The sequence below is a fragment of the Varanus komodoensis genome, unplaced genomic scaffold (assembly GCF_004798865.1).
Source record: "Varanus komodoensis strain SLA01 unplaced genomic scaffold, ASM479886v1 scaffold3, whole genome shotgun sequence".
Lineage (NCBI taxonomy): Eukaryota > Metazoa > Chordata > Lepidosauria > Squamata > Varanidae > Varanus > Varanus komodoensis.
The window spans coordinates 21525106-21547059 of NW_025335761.1; the positions used below are offsets into that span (position 1 = coordinate 21525106).

The 21954-nt window shown below is 42.1% G+C and overlaps 1 protein-coding gene across 1 annotated transcript in view; it reads right to left on the reverse strand.

The window, feature by feature from the left end:
• Nucleotides 1-21954, reverse strand: part of BAHD1 (bromo adjacent homology domain containing 1) — a 75256-nt gene that overhangs the window by 18531 nt on the left and 34771 nt on the right. Inside the window, exon 2 of the mRNA XM_044435898.1 lies at nt 9107-10753. Within this exon, the coding sequence (XP_044291833.1) occupies nt 9107-10736 (1630 nt within the window). The 5' untranslated portion in view covers nt 10737-10753. The remainder of the gene's footprint in view (nt 1-9106; nt 10754-21954) is intronic.

Here is a 21954-nt window from a genome sequence, read left to right on the forward strand (position 1 = left end):
CCCAAACAATATTCTGCAAGCACCACCTTCTGGGGCCATCCATTTAAGTAGGAATGGAACTACTGCAGTGTCGTACTCGACACTCCCAACTTTGACTGAAGTCCCAGAGGGGAACCATGGTGAAAAGTATCAAACACTGTCAAGAGATCTAGGAGTTTCAACAGAGTCACACTCCCCTGCCTATCTCCAATGCTGTTTCTATGCCAAAATCTAGTTTGAACCCGAACAAAAATGGATCCAAATACAATCTCATTCAAGAGTACCTAGAGCTGGATGGTCACTACCTGCAAAGTCCTTGCCTAGGAAAAAATTATTTACCACTGGCCTAAAGTTTAAATTCTCCGAGTCCAGTGAGGATTTCTTCAGATGTAGTCTCACTGCCACCTCTTTTAGGTATTGTGGGATGAGTCCTTTTTGCAGTGAAGCTTTGCAAACCTCCCTGGCCCAGCCAATTGTTTCCTCCCTGACATGTTCTGATAAGCTATGGAGGTGGAACCTTTCTGAGCACTCTGTCAACATCCCTGAGCTGTACCAACTGAAGCTCATTCAAGAAAACTGGATCAGGAGGCTCTGAATATCTCAGCTGATTTAACTGCTATAACACTGCAGTCTCAGTTCTGGCAGATGTGACAGCTTTTGTTCTGCTAAGTGCCTGGTGAATATAGAGGGCCTCAGACTGGTCTAGCATGCCTTTAGGGTCAAGCAGGTAATAGGACTCAGTCAGTCCTAAAAAGCCCGGGCACATACTAGAGCTTGACTTGCATCCACTAGGTGGTTTCTCCATTTGCACTCAAACATCTTCAGTGCTGCTTCATCAGACATGTGAGCTCTACTACAGAGGTGTTCAAGAATGAGTGTGTCAACTGCCCATATAATCTCTGTGTTCCAACAGGGTTCCAATATGTGCACTATCCAAATCCACAGGAGAGCCCCCTAGGGCCTTCTGGAATCTGGATCCATTGACCTTCTTCTTAATAAGTCCCTCACACTCACAGAAGAGAAAATTTGCCCTAATTATACATCTCAACAGGCAGTCACTTGCTTGAATGCTGAAATCCCCCAAAACCAACAGCCTAGAAGTCTCCCGCATCATATCCCAGACCAACTTGAACAGTCTAGCTGGCGTACTGGTAAACAGCAGTCTGGTGAACCCCAGTCTGTCCCACAGGCCCAATGCAAGATGCAAGCACTGCAATTCCTTCCTAGTAAAGCAGAAATCATAGTGCCCTTCTTATCTAATAGTCCTAGTTCAAACATTTCATCCTTCTACCTAAAATATTCAAGCAGCTCAGCTGGATTAGTTATCCTTCCCTGTGAAACTTAAAAACTGTTTTCACAGCATAACCGTGCACAGCCAGAAACCAATGTCCACAGTGGCAACCAGCAACTAGGATTGATGAAATTATGCTTCTTTATTGACTAATTCTGTAAATAATGGTCATTACAAATACAGAATTTTACAGTCCTGCAGCTTTTTTTACCAGGCATACCAGTGTGGAATTTCCTAGCACAGCAAGCACAAAAAGCCTTTCTAATAGATGGGATCAACAGTTACACATTGTAAGCAAATGATCCAGAACACAGCTAGTTGCAGACCTGCTACACAGATGCCGCAGTTCTGCTTGAAACAGACTATATGTGAAGATGCCCTGTGCGAATCAGTGCATTGGTATAATTGGCCTTCTAGAGCAGGGGTCCTCAAACTTTTTGAACAGGGGGCCAGTTGAAAGATGCCAGCAATGGGCACGGGCCGCCAAGGTGATGCGGGTGGGGGATGCGGGCAAGGGCGGAGGGGTGCGTATGCGCAACAAGGCAGGGACATGCATGCACAGAGATCATTTTCTCCCAATGAGTCCAAAGCGATCTCCTTGCGAGCAAGCCGGCGCCTTGGGGCCGCCTTAGAAACATAGAAACAGAGCGAGTCAGAAGGGGCCTCCCGGGCCATCTAGTCTGACCTCTGGCACCAGCCGGCTCCGCTCATGACATGCGCACCATGTGGACGTCCAGCCTATCCTTGAACACCCGCACCGATGGGGCCTCAACGACCTCTCGTGGAAGCCCATTCCACACCCTCGGGGTCTTGACTGTCAGGAAGTGCTTCCTGGCATCCAAATGGAACAAGGAGATCCTTTTAGACTCACCTGGAGAAAAGGGTATCCCAGCAAGGCGCTGGCTTGCTTGCTTTTCTCCGAGTGAGTCCAAAATGATCTCCTTGCGAGCAAGCTGGCACCTCGTCATGTGCGTGCACATATGGCGAGCTATGGCGGGCCGGATAAATGGGCATGGCTGGCCAGATCCAGCCCGTGGGCCACAGTTTGAGGAGCCGTGCTCTAGAGCCTACCCCAACCCCAGCATGGTATCCCATAGCTTTCCCCGGTACCCTTCAGATATTTGGGACTTTCAACTCATATCAGGCCCAGCCAGAAAGGAAAGCTGGGAGTTGTAGTACAAAACATCTGGCAGGCATCAGGGAAGATTAACCTGACCAACTGACAGTGGTCTTTCTCAGGCCTGCTACCTGAAGCCACTTTGCAGGGGATCTTGAGCACTGAGCTTGGTTCTTTGTACGTGTGACACCTGTGTTCTTCCACTGTGCCTGGCCCCTCCTTACAAAGATCTGAGGATGACACAGAAGTCAGAGTAGGCACCTGCATGTTTATAAGACAGAGCTTTTTTTTTAAAAAAAAGTTAAAATGGGGCTGCCTGTCTCGTTATGAACCTATCCATTTCTTAAGATTTATTTTTATTTAAGACATTTATATGCCATCCTTTATGACAACATCACAGGATGGCTTACAACAAGATGTGTTGGAAAGGCTCACTTGAGGACGCCATTGCTTGCAAAAGTCCATGGAGCTGTGAAAAGTGCTCCTTCAATACCGTCAGGTGGCTTCCACTCTCTTGGCTTTTAGAAGGGGTGCTGTTTCAATGTTGCTCTGATTTTCATGTTTTTGTTTTTATTGTGTTACATATGTATTGTTTTTAATGGTTGGACAGCAGCACATTGATGGCTTTTTAGCAAATAATGTGGTATAGAAAAGTTAACCCTAATCTCATCTGTAAGCATAACTTGGTTTAAAATGAAATTTGAACTTGATGTAAACTGTCTCTTGCAACTGACCGTATGAGCCAATCATACTTTTGGCTAAGGAACCAAGTGTGTGGAAAATGCTTTCATCATCCAGGATCATACTGCACAACCGTTTGTGTACTTCTTCTGTAGCATGAGATGAGGGGCCAGGGACTAATAAGTCACCACTGAAGCTACATTGTGAGCCATTTGGGACACCTTTTACTCCTATTTTATGCCTAGCAACTACCTGATCTTTTGGCTCTCTGTGGGAGAGGCTGTAACACACTGGTGAAGCAGACTGCTTTGCATGTTAAAGATGCCAGAAAAAGCCTTGGCATCTCTAGGTAGGGCTTGGGAAAACTCCAGGAGAGCTATTGTGAATAAATGTATAGCAGTCCTCCCCAGCCTGGTGCTCTTCAGATGTGTTAGACTATTGCAGATAATGCTGAGCTAGATGGACCAGTAAAAGGCATCTCCCTAAGCTTGCTCATTCAAAGTCAGCAAGTGGGTGTGTGCCTTGTCGCTAACCACACACACACCCAGGCACAGCTAGTGGTTGTTGCACAAACAAACCACAGTGCGCTAACAGATGATTGGGCTCACCCTGGGCTGTCTCCACACCTTGCCCCTCAGTCCTCCAGCTGGTATCACAGGGAATTTGATAGCTAAAGCCAATTTGTTTTCTCTCTCTGTAACCATTGTGAGTCCTTTTTCTCTCACCACAGCTCTTCCCGCACTTCGTTTTTCTGAAGACTCCCTTTCAGAATCTGAGTTGACCGCAGTGAAAGCTCCTTTGACGTGATCTAGTGGCACATTGGAGGTGCAGCAACTGCTTCACCCCCAATATATTTTTAAAAACACTGCACCACAAACGTGTGCAAATACATTTGTACAGTTTTCCAGTCAGGCTTTCCCAAAGTCATACTTATGCACTTCCATGCATCTGAAATGGTGAATCTTACCGGGACATTATCCTGGGGCACATGCTGTCAAAGTGCAGCAGCCAACCATCAGGGACACTGACCCTGAGATTATATAAATGGGTTTATATCTAGGCTTTTCCCACTAACAGCTGTTAAAAAATGGACTGCCAAGGGAAAGCAAAGCCTTGAGTGATATTTGCTTCTGCAAGGAGGTGCCCACTAGATCATTCCCCTTGCAAAGGCATTTTCTACCTTTTTTTGGCTGGAGCTGACTCAGTGTCCTGCATCTTTTGCACCCTTTCCCAACACTCCTAAGTGATGAGAGATGTGCAAAAATGCAGGCCTTGTACAGAAGCATAGGTAGGTAGTTGATAAACCATGATAAACCATGGGCTTCCTTTTAAAATGGAGGTTTTGAGAAGGTTTCTTCAAAGGGTCATATATTTATATGCATATGCTTCTGTTCCCATTTTTTTAAAATCCATGTTAGCCCTGTCAAACTCCCATTTGAAAGGAAGCCTGAACTTTGACAGTCTGATTAGATTTCTTTTTAAAGATATAAACATATTTGTACATGAAAATGAATAAGCAAACAAGGTGTTGGACCAGTGACAGTGCTTCCAATGTCTCACTTGGGAACTTTTAAGGGGTTGTCACTGCCTGTCAGCATTGTGTAAATGCCCAAGTCCTTATGTGTGATGCAGAGAGACCATGAGAAACAATGTGAAAGGCAGGATTGGGAGCCAGGATACCTGAATGATTGCCTGCTCCCATCTGTATCTACCTGGTCCCTAAGATCAGGTGAGGAGGCCCTTCTGGGAGAGTCATCCTTCAAGGAGGGAAGGAAGATGGCAAATAGAAGAGGGGCCTTCTCAGTGGTGGCGCCCCATCTATGGAACAGTCTTCCAAGAACAGTTCGCCTGGTGCCATCATTACAATCTTTTTGGCACCAGCTGAAAATGATCCTATTCTCCAAACATTTTAGTAAATGATTTTAATAATTGATTTTACATTTGTTCAATTTTAATGACACTGTTTTATATTGTTCTTTAATTTAATATATTGTTTTAATCTATTTATATCTGTCCCTTCAGCTGCATATTGTGCCTTGTTATTGCTACATGTCTATATGTTTTATTATGAGATGCTGTTTTTATTGGTATTTTTGTAATCCATTTAGCGAGTCCTTGGGACTAATTTAATTGCGGAATGTAAGTTGAATAAATCAGTCAAATCCATCAATCAGTCTCTGAGGGGAAGAGCTGCAGTGAGTGAAAAACAGCTTGTGCTTGTGGTAGGGAACCGCAAAGCAGTGATGGTTGCTCCACTGTTTTCTTCTGGCATCAGTGGACTGGCAGGTGCATGGGAGCTTGGCAAAAGCAGCAAGGAGTTCTTGCCACTTGCTAGATGCTTCTCAGTACCCACAATGGGGTCACTCATCTGTGTTGTAATGACACAACCACCCACTGAGAATACAACAGCCCCTAAAAGAAGCCATGGTTTGTCAGGTGCTTATCATCACTGAACAAGACACCCTGCAGGAAATAGTTTCCATGTCACCCTTGAAGGAGTGTTGTGTCATGTGAAACTAGCCACTGTTCCAATTGAAGAACATGTTGCTTTGAACTCATGAAGAACAGGATTTGCTCAGTAACTACTACCTAGTAGTTGCTTTGGTCAAAATTATCTATTTTTTTATCCATGCACACATGGGAAGTATACAGGGCAAAGCAAGTAATTCATGAGGCAAAGGATACAACGCTTGTCCTATATGTGTGAGTGCCATTCTAGTGCAGCTTGACAGGATTATTAGCCTTCAGTTATCTAAAAATAAACAATGAATCATACCATTTTTCTAAAATAGCTTATTATCGAAGGAACATATACCATATTCTGAAGCTGTAAAAAGGCTCCATCCAGTTTTTATGTACATGTATGTTATATATGGCCACAACAACCAATAAGTATGTATTTTAATTCAGTTCCTAATAATAAATGGAAGATTTTGATTCAAAATTGGCTATCCTTGTATTTCAGAAATCTACAAGTGGGTGAAATTAGCAGGCATGCTATAAATGTGTGCGTAACCATCCTATAAAGGAGCTGTAATTCACCCGAGAACCATTTTAGCTCAGGGGAAGGAGGAGAGGCGAGGGAGGCAAGCTGAGTGCAGGAGATGATGATAATAAGTGAGCGGTATGGAGAGGAACTTTTAACTAACTTTGTTTTCCTATTAAAAATATAGGGTTCTAAAAACCATACTGAGACTTTTGAGCATCCTGTCCTTACTGCAGTCCAAAAATGTCCCTCCAGAAGTTGATCTCTAAATTCAGGGAATTCTCTGCAGTGAGAGCTCATGCTCACACAAGCCTCTTAAGGGAAGGAAATCCCAAAACCTCAAGTGTGCACAGAAACACACAAAGTAGTACTGAGAAAATTTTTTAGCTGCAGGAGTTGTAAATGGCCCCATGCCTAATAACTAAGAAGGGGCTCAAGTCACAATGGTAGAGTCTTTTCCTGGGGAAAAGGCCCCAGGATCGAGCTCTGGCATCTCCAGGCAGGCCTGGAGAAACACCTGCCTAAACTACTGGAGAGCTACTATGAGCCGCTGCAAATAAGGTTGGCCATACTGGGAGAGATGGACCAAGAGTCTTACACAATACAAGGCAGCCTCCTATTTACCCATGACTCATGAAGAGGAAGAAGCCAGGAAAGGAACCTTTGTGTGTGTGTGTGTGGGGGGGGAGTATTTTCCCTGTTTTTAGGTTATATTAAGTAAGTGAAGACAGCTCAGCTAGTAACATTTGTGTAGTTATTGTGCTGCATTTTTTCTCCTCTGTTTTCAAGCTGGAGAGGGCAGGCAGGAGCACAGTGTATTTTAAAGTCAAATCATCATGGATGTGGAGTGGAAAACTTTCCAAAAGAAAAGGTATTTTTTATTTCATAAGTCCATTGGTAACAATGAATGAATACCAATTGCAAACAATACTACGTGAGCTTGGTAGGGTCAAAGGTACAGGTGAGTAGCTGTCAGCATAGCATGCGCAATTCTGAGTTGCTGGAACTTACATGTCTTCTTTAAATGTAAACAATGTAAAGTAAATACACGCTATGGCTTTTAAATGTTTACAAGTATTCCAACTAGAGTATCTGTACCATATAACACTGAAATGACACTGTGTTCTTTTATCTTTTTCCTCAAAAATTTCAGATTAAATATTCGTGCTCAACTGGAACCAAAAATGTAACACTTTCTGTGTTTTGTTTGCTTTACGAATGTAAGAGTAGCTGGGCTGGATCAGACCAACAGCCCGTCTAGTTTTGCGCTGTATTTCCATAGTGGCTAACCAGTGGCAAACATGTAAGGACCTAAGTGCAAGAGCATGCTTCCGGTCATGTCTCCCAACAGCTCGTATACACAGGCATGTTGTCACCAAAATTGGAGATCAGGCATCAGGGCTAGTAGTGCTTTGGTTATTTGGTGTATGGGATTAAACATAACAAATAATAATAGCAGCAGCAGCAGTCATTAAATAGTCTTATCCTGCAGGAAAGTGCTGAATCCCTTTTGAAGCCATTCAAACTGAGGGACATCACTACAGCTTATGGTAACGAGTTCCCAAGTTTAACTATGTGCTATATGAAGTTTTATCTTCCTTTCAGTATTGTTAAGTATATACAAGTGAAATAAACACGCTAAATTGGGCCACTCTTTAGAGCAACAGCAGGCAACTTTCAGGAATGAGACAGCCACTCTGTCCCCACGCTGAGAGTTACACACCCCTTCCTGCTGGCACAGCAGTGAGAAGGAAAAAACGCCTGCACCACAGAGAATGTGCACTTTGTTTCCTTGCAAAATTAAGTTTTACTACTGCAAATTTAGTGGTGGCAGGCAAGAATGCCTATGTGGGCCACCTGCAGGTCACATGTTGCTTACCCCTGCCATAGGGCATCAGAAGTTTTTCCAATAAAAACTGAAAATGTTCCAGTGCAGCACGTGACTCAGAATGTCCACCAGGAATCCTCATGTACTTTCCCTCCACCACAAATGGAAGGGGAGAACCATGCCCAGTGAGGGACTGTGCTGGAATACTGCTTGGGTCCCTTGCTGCAGTGAGGTGGGTTTGACCTCATCATTATGGTGTTATCTTGCTTTGTGGAGAATTCCATTTACTAGCGAAACTGGCACCACTGGGAGGCATAAAAGGGAATATATTTCAGAAATCTTGAAGTCAAAATCAAATTTATAGGTACCAGACTTGGGGAGGGATACAGAAAAAGTGCACGGGATCCTAGATACATTCTCCACTCACTTAAATCATGAAGTAACAAAAAACAAAAACCCTAATTGCTCAAATAAGATTTCTTGTGCTTCTTTGAGCTGTTCAGATGGACCAGATTATAAAGCTTAAGAAGATCCTATGACACAGAGAGAAAAGCACCAATATATTGTCAACATACCCTCCACTCTAAATGCATTTGAGTGGTGTTTCTGAGCTGGCAAGGACTTCACCCAGAAATCTGACACAGGATGTTCAGGCGCCTGGAGAAAAGGGACCTTCATAGTCACAGCTATGCAACGCCAGCCTTTCCAAGGAAGACTTTTAAAAAGGCAACGAACCTAACTTGAAATTGTATCCCATCAGCGCCAGGCTATGGCTGCCACCTGAAGTGCGCAGACTGCAAAGTTATGTCCCTGAAGTGAGCAGGGAATGTCCTCCCCACCATATTCTACAGTGACCTGCAGCCGAACCATGGCCCTAAAGAGGTACAAAGATTTCCCTCAAGGGGAGGTTCTAACAGAGCTCAATCAATGTCAGGAATGCTCAACATCTATGTCTAAATAAACACAGTCACCTTCCTTCTAAAAATCTATATATTTGGGTGGCAGCTTTGCATAATGGGGTATTTCTATCAATTGACTTGTTTGAATGGCCTGCAGAACCCCAAGCTTTCCTTACACAGACACAACAGTCTCTGTCCTGCACAACAATCTCTCTTGTGTACTATTCTAGGTCCTTTACATTCCAGTCTGTATTGTCATGTACATTCCAGGTAGATATATGAAATTGCAGAAAGGTCAGGAGGAATCCTGTGTTATAAGACTTACCTGCTGCAAAAGGCATCTTATAAGGGTAGCCATTCCGCCCTGTATGCACACTACCAATTCTGCTTTCTGGTACATGCATAACTCCACAAAGGCTGTAACTGTTAATTGTCGGTCCTTCCCCACAACAGTATGGAGAGTTACACCAGTGAAATGGCTGAAATGAGGGGTCTGATGGTAAGGAACCTGGAGATACCAAAAGCCCCTCACAACCCGTTGCCTGCGATAAGTCATCCTTCGGGTAAACGGAGCAATGAGTGTAAGTATTGTATCCGCTTTGGCCATAATAAACATAAAATCCATTCAATGGAGTCAAGTCCGACGATTCGTAGAGACAGCCACAATCTGGAGGATTTCCTGGCATAGGCAAAGGATGGAACTGAGGTACTGGGAAGGAAGGCTGATGAAATTCCTGTTTTGGGGTAGGAGATTTCTCTCCTGGCCTTCCATATTCAGGCTTCATGGAAGCTTGCCCACCCATTAGCAAAGGCAGTCTGTGATAGAAACCCTCTGTGCCATCACAAGGGTTAGGTAATGATTCATAATTGATAGCTTCAGTTTTCCGATAAATTCTAGGAGAATCCTGATGGACTACTTTTCCAAATGCACTCTCAGGGACTCCTTGCCAGCTGTGCTGACCCTCTATTCTTATAGTGGACGTTTCCTTTTTGGATTTAACACAGTTCTTTCCACTGGCTTTGGCCCACTTGAGCTTTGATTTGGAACTGAGGTTTTCAGACTTGCCTTCTCCAGTCGACTTACTCCTCTGCTTCAGTGGTTGGTCTTTTTCATGTGTCAGTTTCAGAAAAGCTGCAGCATTGAGACTAGCTAATCTCTTCGGGGCAGGGTGATAAGAAATCCCACTATCCTCCCGTCTTTTCCCTTCAAAGACATCATCCAAGAACTGGTTGTAAGGAACACACTTCAGACTTGATCTGTTTTGGTTCTTTCCCTTCACTGTTTTAGAGCTCCGCTTTTCCACCAAGGCCCACCCAACCTCAGCTTTGCAACATATGCTATTAGTGCAACAAACTCCACTGACTTTGGGGGAATCTTTTCGAAAACGCCGACCAGACAATAAGCCATCGTCCCGTTCAAAAAGCAGGTTGTTCACAGCCTCAGCATTCAGGGAAGCAAGCCTCCGCTTCCTAGGTTCTGCAAAAAAGGCTTTGCGCCCCTCCTGCTCAGCTCCTGGACACGATATTGTGCATTTTCCCATGGAAGAATCATGCTTTCCTGCTCCCACCACTGGAACTTGTTCTGGAAAGCAAGCAGGTCTAAAGTCATCCATACAAGTGGTGAGGCCTCTTTTCATCCCGCTCTGAGACTCTGGGGACAGCGAACCAGCAACATCCTCCAGTCTTGTGAGGATCACTGAGCATGTTTTTTTATCCAGCGATGAGCTGAGCCGTCTCCTCAATGGGTACGTCTTTCTGAGTTCTTGTGAATTTCTGCTTTTATTCATGCTTGCAAATCTACTCTGGCAGCTTTGCCCCTCTGTGCCATTTCCTTGCTCGCTATCCTCCGTCTCAGTCCTATCCATTTTTTCACCGTCAATTGGTGACAAAGCTTGGCCAGCAGAACCAGCTGAGTGTTTCAGAAGTAAGAGCTGTTTCTTCCGGGCATGCGTCATAGGATCAATGTCCACCCCTGAGAACAAAGAGGAAAATGTCTTAATATCTCGGGAAAGAAATGCTTCCTCACACAATACACCAGTAGACATCAGGAAGTGGGTAACCTATACAAAACGTAGATTCTTTTGGCCCAAGGGATAGATTTTTAACCAAATAAGGATTCCAGATAAATGACATGCAATTTTATTTCAAACAAAAGAATTTGATAATTACAGGCCAAATGTCTCCTTTCTTTTTCTCAGCCACGTGCAGCCCTAAAAATGCCTGCTACTGAATACTATGCAAGATGTTGTCACCACAGTAAAATTATGTCTTTACTGTTCCAAGTCAGAACTATTCAGTTGCAGGATTGCCCCTGCCCCAAATTGGGAAAGCTACTTTTTAATGGAAATAATAGGAAAACGGCAGTTTCTTCTCCTAATTGATTTTTTTTAATATACCACATTATATGCTATAAACTGTAATAAACTGCCTCATTTCCCCCTTCTGTGTCATTACATGTTAATAATCACATAGTTCATCAGCAGAAGCAGTGATTTTGTAGCAATGTACTTTTAAAATTTTATCTATTACTTGGGAATTGGTATCATGGAGTGTGTCATTTTAATTCATGTTTAATAAATGCTGTTTCAATTTTTCTAAAATGTGTACATTATATATTTGAGTTTTAATTTGCATAAAAATATTTGAAGGGTAGAGCAAATTGGTGATCTGGGCCAGAGGAACACTGGGAGGAAATAAGGCAGGCCTTGCTAGAGGCTCTGGGTATAGGAGACGACACTCTAGATGATGTCAGAATGGTTGTACAAAGCGCAGAAACAACAGAGACAAAAATATAGTCCTTGCTTTGTGTCACGGTTAACATAGGCAGAAGTCATGCAGGGGGCTAGAAATAGCTACCTCATCTGATTATATGTAATAAAGAAAGATTCATTTTGATGCAGCCAGTCATAAACAAAGATTGGTTCACCCCAGCCGGCTGCTTTTCCACAGCGTACTACTATCCTATGTAAGCAGTCAGGCACTGTAGTCAATCATTATGGGCATTATTTGTGAGTAGGAATGCCACAAACACACATTCTGTACTGGGAGTTTTCAGCCTTTTGGACCTCTTGGGAATTTAAGAAAGTACTGTGTGCACCACCACAAATTCCTCATAGTGGGTCACTACTTTGGTCTTTAGCTGCTGCATCACAGAATCTTAGGCTGCATCTTATTCAGCAAAAACCATTAGTTTCATGGCTATCAGACACTGCAGTGTCTCTTTAAAAAGGAATTGTCTGATTCATTTAATTGTCAACAGTGCAATGCCGTCAATGCTTCTTTTAAGCATATGTTTTGCTAATGTCCAGTAGTTGCTTTTTCCTGGGAGGAAATTATTACACAGCTAAATTTTGTATTTATTACACTATTACACAGCTAAATTTTGTACTGGAACAGTCTTTAGCATTCACTCATCTGCACAGTCTTTTAAACTATTGAACTGCTTGATGGAAATTAACAAATGGTCAGTGTAAATGGATTCTTTGTACCCTTGTGACAGCTAACAGAGATACAACACTGGAAGGCTGAACAATCACCTGCTATAATACAATGGACTGAGGACTTCACAATGCTTTCAGTGCATGAATGGGTGACACAGAGATGCTCAAAAAAATCAATAGCATATTTAGGCTGTCCTGAGGGAGTCACAACAGAAAACAACTCTATTCCTGCATTTTGGCCTGGAAGTACTAAGCAGCTTCTGGGCCTTTTTTCATGAGAGATGACATCTGAAAATAACTTCTAGGAAGATCAACAAGTTTTGCAAACCTAGGGCTAAGAGAACTCCTTATATTAATGCTACTCGGCTCATTTTGACATATCACTATTCTAATAACTTACAATTAAATTTTTTGGATCTTAGTTCAAGTCATTCAATTTTTGAAGAAGTAAGACCTTTTAAACAACTTGTACAAATTTTTCCACAAATGTGAGCATTGGTCAAAAGATGAAATAAAATTTTTAGAAACAGCATGAGAATCCATTAAACTTATCAAAACTAAATTCAGCATTCCAGGTCAATCTAGATTTCCTGTATACCATAAAGTACAAATATGAGGGTGAATTTTAAAAGATTAGTAATACCCGATTTATTTTCACCAACTCTACATATATTTGTTTGGCTTGGAGATAATAATAACTGTTTATATTGTTATGTAATAGCACAAGCTTGGGGCATGAGTGCTGTGGCAAAGCTGGCAATTAACTGGAGTTTAGCAGTAATTCACTTTGCATGTGGGGCAACTCATGGGTTCTTGAGGCCAAAAGGCAGCGAGCAAGTGCACTACCTCCCATGTACATTACTTCTGCTTTAGATTAGTAATTGCTGTTGGTCCAGCACTGAGGTTTTTAATCACCAAACAACTCTTGGTTACTGAATTCAGGTGGCAGCACACTTGTTTGCTCTCATTAAATACTGGCAATTCCTGCATTAAACAACCCATGAACTGCTGTTACATGCAAACTAGGTCGTTAGGTGAAACCAAGGCTTAAAGTTGGCTTGTTTTGGCTAACCAAAGTTAAGGCTAATTGCAGCCTGTCCCAGTTTGAACATAACTGTGGTAAAGTCTAAAATAAAAATGGAATCTTCCAAATTCTTCCTCTTGGCCTCCATTTTAGTTATTTTATCAAATTGATTCAACTGGTTGAATATTTTTAGAAAGACAAGCATGGCCCTCAAACAAGTACAATTACAATTTGGTGACAAGTACAATTTCGGACCATATATTGCGCATCAATGTCCCAACAATATACATACTGGCAATGCTGCATAAATTTACTTCTATGAAGGTGGAGCAATATTTGGAAATATTAGGCAATTAATATTAGGCATCAAATTACTATGGTAGGGTTGGGCGGGCGGGGAGGAGATGCTGGTTTGTATATATCACTGGGCTGCACTAACATTGCAATTCTTCAGTACTGCTCCCAGACAATGTTATTATGATCGTAAAGCTATGTCTACCTCCTTCCTTCATTCAAACAAATTCTACATATTACAAACTACTGGCTTAGGTTTGCAATCAAAAGATATACAAAGAAATAACAGACTTGTACAATGCTCCCTCCATCTCACCTCAACATTTCTCCATCTACTTCCACTATGGATATGGCCTATTCCCTCCCACACAATCCACGAGAGAGTAAAGGCATTATGGTACCGACATGCACACACCCCCTCCAGCAACTGTAATTCTAAGAAGGAAGGCTAAAAAGAATTGTTGGTATCTTGGCTATAATACTGAATATGAGCAACTAAATTATGCATTTGTCCTCATGTTCTAGTATGGCATTGGCAATACTGCTAACTCCCGGGCTTCTTTCAAAGTCCATATACATGTAAGTAGGATATACAAAACCAAGCAGACGCAATGAGTAAAATCTACTTGGGAATATGGCAATCCCTGTGTACAACTGCTGATGATGTGCAAACACGGCATTTGGACGTAAATGAAGCTCTGACAGCAGCCTTGCCCAGCTGGGCGTCCTCCAGGTGTGCTGGACTACAACTCTCATACAGCATGGCCAACGGCTGGGAGTGATGGGAACTGTAACTCAACATGTCCAGGTTGGGGAAGGCTGTCCTGGGGTAAAGGTCAAGACAAGTTCACAGATGAATATCACAGGAGCACCTGAGAATATTCCAGTAGCTGATGTGAGATCTCATCTTTAGTCTCAGTCCAGAGCTCTCACTCAACTCTTCCCCCACAGATTGAACAGAGATTGTTTTAAAAACTAAGAAAAGAAAAAGGGAAAAAAGATAACTTCCTCCACCTTAAAAAGAAAGACAAGCAGAAAAGAAAGAGCCAACTCTGAAAGGGGTTCCTACATCCTCTGTTTTCACTGCAAAAAAACTTTCAAATGAGCAGTGTTTTGCCTCCTTTACGAAGTACAGCTATGAATAAGAGACATTTCTGATACTAGCACTTTCTTTGCTGAGATATGGAGAGTGCAGAGCTGCTTAGCTCCATGAAACCATGCCAAGGGGAGCCGCAGACTTCTGTGGCTATCAGATAACTTCTGCAATACCTGCTAGTGAACTTTTTCAGTCAAGCCCCAAATGCAAGAAGTAAGTAGCTGTTTCCACTCTTGCTGAAAACTGCAGCTGCAAGCATATGGGTACCTTGAATCACTGTGGGTGCACACCCCATCCTAGCAATTATATTGCTGTTAAGCAATCTTGTTCCACAGTAAATTACAGGGATGTGATATCCTGTTATCAAACTTAGGACTTGCCTTTGTGGGAAGTGTTTGATTTTGAAACCATGTGACAAGCACATCTGAATGCAGGTAATGGTTGTAGGATCACCATTTACAAAGCTGTAAGTTTGCTCTTTCCTTGGAACATAAATTGTATGTATTTAACTCATTTGGAAGACTATGCTGCTTGTGTGTGTTAATTTCTGGCCAAGTAAGGAGCATTACATATTGTTTTGTAGGAGCACTAGATCAACAAGGGCAATGCTACATTTTCACTGATACTATAAAATGATCACCAACAAGAAAACTGTCCTAACAGCTCAACACTATTCAGCTAAAATTGCACCAAAGCAAGGAAGAGACAGTGCCAAGCAGAAATGGATTTTCATTGGATTGATTAAGTATGAATGTTTCCTTGGAGAGAAATCATGGCTTAGTAGTAGATTGCATGCAAAATGCACACATAAAGTCCCCATACTACTGCTGGACATCCCCAAATCAAAGAAACAGGTAAGCAGGCAATAGGGAAATCCTTTCTCTGCCTGAGGCCCTTTGTGTACTAAAGTAGACGAAAACAGTGTGACCAGTTATTGGGGACAGGTGCTCCAAGAGTTCTACAAGTGCTGGGCATAGTTAAGTTCAAGGCATTCCTTTCAGCGTGCATAGTATGGTCTGCTAAGGTACCAAAGGACTTATCTAACATTTTCATGGGAAACATGAACACAAAGTGCCCAGAAAAATCTCCATCCTTTTTTCCAGTATTAATAATAATACATAAATGTAGTAAGACACATGTGGGAAAAGCTCTGCAAACAGAAAACGTTCAAGGATCAAACCAGTATTTTACAAAAATGTTTCCCCTTTGGTTTGCACTGGTTAGGGGGTGGGGCAGCATTTTCCAAGATCTACCAAAGGTTTTTAAATGTCTTTCAAGTCAAAGCAAAGATTAAATTATGACCCCTTGATTGCTTCTAATACAAGATGGCAATATTTTGCTTATTCTTGGTTTTGCTTTTTTAAATTAAAAAGTCTTCCTTTAAATTATAGGTATATTTTTAAATTCTACCTTCCAGTGTTCAAGTATCACTTCTCAAAGCCACACCTAAACATCTTGAGAAATTATTCCTGATGATAAATGATAAAGGTAAAATATTCCTGCTCATGCTATAGGTATGAGTTTAAGATTTTCTAGACTTTAATTTTTACTTTTTTCTGTGGCAAAAATTGAATGTGTTCAATTGTTCAACATACAAGTCGGCTCCACTTTCCATCTCTGGGCAGTTATGGATTGTTTTGAATTATAGAAATACTAACAGATATTAAGCAATTCCATGTATGCTGGAAAAAATACTATATTAACAATAGATACTGATTCAGTTTGCACACAGTGGTGAAACTTTGTGGTTTAATCAACCTGCATGCAAGCCACTTCAAGGCAAGCTGGACATGGTCAAACAAGAGATGACAAGACTGAACATCAACATCTTAGGAATCAGTGAACTAAAATGGACAGGAATGGGTGAATTTAATTCAGATGACCATCAGGTATACTACTGTGGGCAAGAATCCCTCAGAAGAAATGGAGTAGCCTTCATAGTCAATAAAAGAGTAGGAAAAGCAGTACTGGAATACAACCTCCAAAATGACATAATAATCTCAGTTCGAATCCAAGGAAAACCATTCAACATCACAATAGTCCAAGTCTATGCCCCAACCACTGGTGCTGAAGAGGCTGAAGTTGACCAGTTCTACGAAGGCTTACAACACCTTCTAGAAATAACACCAAAACTGATGTCCGTATCATCATGGGAGATTGGAATGCTAAAGTAGGAAGCCAAAAGATTCCTACTTGGAGTACATTTTGTACTCCAAGGCAAGTTTGGCCTTGGAGTACAAAATGAAGCAGGGCACAGGCTGGTACAATTCTGTCAAGAGAATATGCTGGTCATAGCAAACACTCTTTTCTAACAACCCAAGAGACGACTCTACACATGGACATCACCAGATGGTCAAAACAGAAATCAGATTGACTATGTGCTCTGCAGCCAAAGATGGAGGAGCTCTATACAGTCAGTAAAAACTAGACCAGGAGCTGACTGTGGCTCAGATCATGAGCTTCTGGTTGCAAAATTTAGACTTAAATAAAGTAGGGAAAAGCACTAGGTCGTTCAGGTATGACCTAAATCAAATTCCTGATGAATATACAGTAGAAGTGACAAATAGATTTAAGGAATTAGATCTGAAAGACAGAGTGCCTGAAGAACTATGGACGGAAGTTCACAACATTGTACGAGAGGTAGCAACTAAAACCATCCCAAAGAAAAAGAAATACACAATAGCAAAATGGCTGCCTGAGGAAGCTTTACAAATAGCTGAGGAAAGAAGGGAAGCAAAAGGCAAGGGAGAAAGGGATACACCCAACTGAACGCAGAATTCCAGAGAATAGCTAGAAGAGATAAGAATGCCTTCTTAAATGAACAGTGCAAAGAAATAGAAGAAAACAACAGAAAAGGGAGGACCAGAGATCTCTTCAAGAAAATTGGAGATATGAAGGGAATGTTTCATGCAAGAGATGGGCATGATAAAGGACCAAAATGGCAGGGACCTAACAGAGGCAGAAGAGATTAAGAAGAGGTGGCAAAATTACACAGAAGAACTATACAAGAAAGAGCTTAACTTCCCTGATAAACACAATGATGTGGTCACTGACCTTGAGCCAGACATCCTGGAATGTGAAGTCAAATGGGCCTTAGGAAGTCTGAGCAACAACAAAGCTAGTGCAGGAGACAGTGTTCCAGCTGAGCTATTTCAAATCCTAAAAGACGATGCAGTAAAAATGCTACACTCAATAAGCCAGCAAATTTGAAAAACTCAACAGTGGCCGCAGGATTGGAAAAGGTCAGTTTACATTCCCATCCCGAAGAAGGGCAATGCCAAAGAATGTTCAAACTACCACACCACTGCAGTCATTTCACATGCTAGCAAAATTATGCTCGAAATCTTACAAGCTAGGACCCAGCAGTATGTGGAGAGGATGTGGAGAGGAACTAGAGATCAAATTGCCAACATATGTTGGATCATTTCCAGAAAAACATCTACTTCTGATTCAATGACTATGTTAAAGCCTTTGATTGTGTGGATCACAACAAATTGTGGCAAGTTCTTAAAGAGATGGTAGCACCAGACCATCTTATTTGTTTCTTGAGAAACCTATATGTGGGTTAAGAAGCAACAGTGAGAACTGGACACGGAACCACCGACTGGTTCAAAATTGAGAAAGGAGTTTGGCAAGGCTGTATACAGTCGCCCTGCCTATTTAACATATATGCAGAGCACATCATGAGAAAGGCGGGGCTAGATGAATCACCAGTTGGAATTAAGATTGCTGGGAGAAATATCAACAACTTCAGATATGCAGATGACACCACTCTAATGGCAGAAAGTGAAGAGGAACTAAAGAGCCTCCTGATGCGGGTGGAGGAGGAGAGCGCAAAAGTTGGACTGAAACTCAACATTAAGAACACTAAGATCATGGCATCCGGTCCTCTCACTTCCTGGCAAATAGATGGGGAAGAAATGGAGGTAGTGACAGATTTTATTTTCCTGGGCTCCAAGATCACTGCAGATGGGGACGGCAGCCAAGAAATTAAAAGACGTTTGCTCCTTGGGAGGAAAGCTGCGGTGAATCTAGACAGCATACTAAAAAGCAGAGACATCACCCTGCCAACAAAAGTGTGTATAGTCAACACTATGGTTTTCCCAGTTGCAATGTATGGCTGTGAAAGTTGGGCCATAAGGAAGGCTGAGCACTGAAGAACTGAAGCCTTTGAATTGTGGTGCTAGACAAGACCCCTGCGAGTCCCTTAAACTGCAAGGTGATCAAACTGGTAAGTCCTAGAGGAGATCAGCCCTGACTGCTCTTTAGAGGGCCAGATTCTGAAGATGAAACTCAAATACTTTGGCCACCTAATGAGAAGGAAGGACTCCCTGAAGAAGAGTCTAATGCTGGGAACAATAGATGGCAAAAGAAGAGAGGGACGGCAGAGGATGAGGTGGTTAGATGGAGTCACTGAAGCAGCTGGTGTGAGCTTGGGTGGACTCCGGGAGATGGTGGAGGACAGGAAGCCCTGGAGGAATGTTGTCCATGGGGTTGCGATGGGTTGGACATGACTTCGCGACTAACAACAACAACAACAACAACAACAACCCACTTCTAAATTGACCATGTAACTAGCCCAATCACAGATTGCTTTGAGATGTGCAAGTCTACACACTTTGTGTAGTTCATAGGTTTACTCTGGGTTGTCTAACCTATGATTAGTTGTTAATTAATTGAAAAAAAGAACCAAACTGATGTGACCGAATGTCAGAGGCAGGAGAAAACAATTTCTTGACTGACTAATGAGGAAAGATGTAACAGCTGATTCAACATTGCTCACACTGAAGAATAACAATTTCAGAATAATATTGTAGGATAAATGCCATATGTCTACCAACTATACTTCAACATCTGTCATGTTCAGGAAAGTATGCAAATTGTATCCAAAGCCATGTAAAATATACAGATTTCTAATCTGGTACTGAACAAATTGTTCACTTTTCTTACAGAACCATGCGTGCATGCATTCAAAGCAGAAGGAAAATTAGGATTTCAAAAAGAGGAAAGAACAAGAAAACAGAACAGCAACTTCTACAGAGCATGGACCAAAAGTGCATATCTAACAAACTTGGTAAACATTCTGTAGTTTTAAATTCCAAGTTAAGATTAACTCAAATTTTAAATATTATGGGACTGGATCCAGGTTCAAAGCTGGCTAAAATTGGGCTGTATTGAAATCAGTGGAACAGTGAATCAGTGGAATCAGCCTCAATGAGAAGTAAGTAAACTAACTCCGCACAAGTGTAAATTATGCAAATAAATTGTTCGTAATGCCTTCAGTTTTTGCTGATTGAGGAAATGAGCTATTCAAAATCCTGAAGGAGAGGCCATTAGAAATCCTGTTCTCTTCTCCCCTACAGACAAACCAGGGCACTGAGATTTTACTGGGCATCTGATACAAAAAGTTGGTTTAATACCAGAAACCTGTTTCAGAAAGACAGAATGAGCTGGGTTTCTTGGATTACTAGGTTCTGTGCCCCAAAGCAATTTCACTGCTTTGCATGGGACTCGGGGGCAGCCCACTCCACTACAGGCCTGCCTGGAAAGAAAGATCTATGATGGAGCTCTTGGAGCAGGATGAGCATATTAGGCAAGTGAAACAGACAGGGTCTTCTTCTATGGCAGTGCCACAACTCTGGAAGGCTCTCCCAGTGGAAATTTGTTGGTCTCCCTGTATCTCTCTTCCTCCAGAAATTGAAGGCAATTACTTTGACAGGATGATGACGATGGCGGCAATCACAACAACATTTATATTCCACCTTTCTTCTTGCAAGGAACTCAAGGTGGCTTACAATGGTCTCCTCTTCTCCACTTTATCTGTACAACCCTGTGAGGTAGGTTAGGCTGAGAGTTAGTGACTGGCTCAAAGTTACCCAGTTGGCTCCATGGCTGAGTGGTACCTAGGACCCAGACCTTCTGAGTTCCAGTCCAGCACTCTTAACCACTGTGCCACACTAGCTCCTAATGTGCAAACCTAATTCTCTTATGTACCACTTTTATCATATGACATCTTTTACCAGAAGGCAAAGGATCTATCCCTAGCTAACATAATCTTAAGTTTGGATCCAGCTTAACTGTGGATCCTCTTTTCCCAGCCCCCAAAAGGTTGTTCCAAAGGGTTTAACGGACCTTCCAGGACAACATGGGAGGCAGAACAGGAAGCAGAAGAATAAACCTGAATCCAGTTCTTTAAAGTTTTTCCTCCTGGGAAACACATGTGCATTGTCTTGAGTTTTATGGAAAAAAGGTGGGATTAAAATGTAATATATAACATATTGTAGGCCAGCCTACCTGGATATGGTATCCTGCAGATAGTTTTGAGTACAATTAACACAATTTCCACCTATTAGCTTGGAAGCTGTGCCCAAAACATATGATGGAAGCTGCGCCTCAAACATTTACAGTATAGTAGAAACAACAGAATTTATAACCTGAATCCATGAATAAGACCTCCCCAACAGAGCAAAATGAAAAGCTTTCGAACAGAATCCTTTATTAGAGCTTGATATGATTTGTGGTGTTACAGGGTGTTTTCCATGAAGGTTGTTTACAAGTAGCATCAATCCAGATAATGATCCTTCTGGTTTGTGGGAGTAGATTCTGCCCACGTGAAGAGTTGATTTCAAACTGAAACAGCCCCCTCCTCTGTTCCTTTTCCAAAAGTACTGACTTCACTCTCAAGGAGGCTGGCGCTGTTTGTGGGCCAGATAATGGGAATAACTGACGTTGCTTAATTGGTCTGCTCATTTGGCTTGGTGCCTCCTCACTGGATTGAGGAATACATTTTCTTACCCCTCCAAACCTTCCTTAACCACAACGTCTCTCCCGTACCCAAGGCAGTTTGGTTTGCAGGCAATGTCTGACTAATCTTGTTTGTTAACCTTGACATTTTCGGCGCCAACTCCTCTCCTTCAGTTAGTTTCCATTACTAATGCGAACCATGTAGATGGGAATGCTGTTTGTTGAGAGAGCAGGGTCCATCTCCACATCATCATCACAAGCAATTGTCAGTGTGTTTAGTGGGGCTTACTCCATGCATAAGATGCCAAACTTATCTGGTGCACTCAGTCAATTATAAACATAAATCTAGTTCATGCCACATTTGAAATACAATTTTTAAAACAATTGTAAATAAAAAATGTAATCTTGGCAGGCATGCTTGCAGCATTTAAGAGTTAAAAAAACTCCGGAATTTATCAATATAAGAATATAAGAAGAGTTATAACTATTGCTAGTTCAATGATTTGTGGAGTCCTAGGTTCCAGTGATCTGGCTGTGCAACAACTTGGCAGATGATCTGGCTCATCATGGGTTGC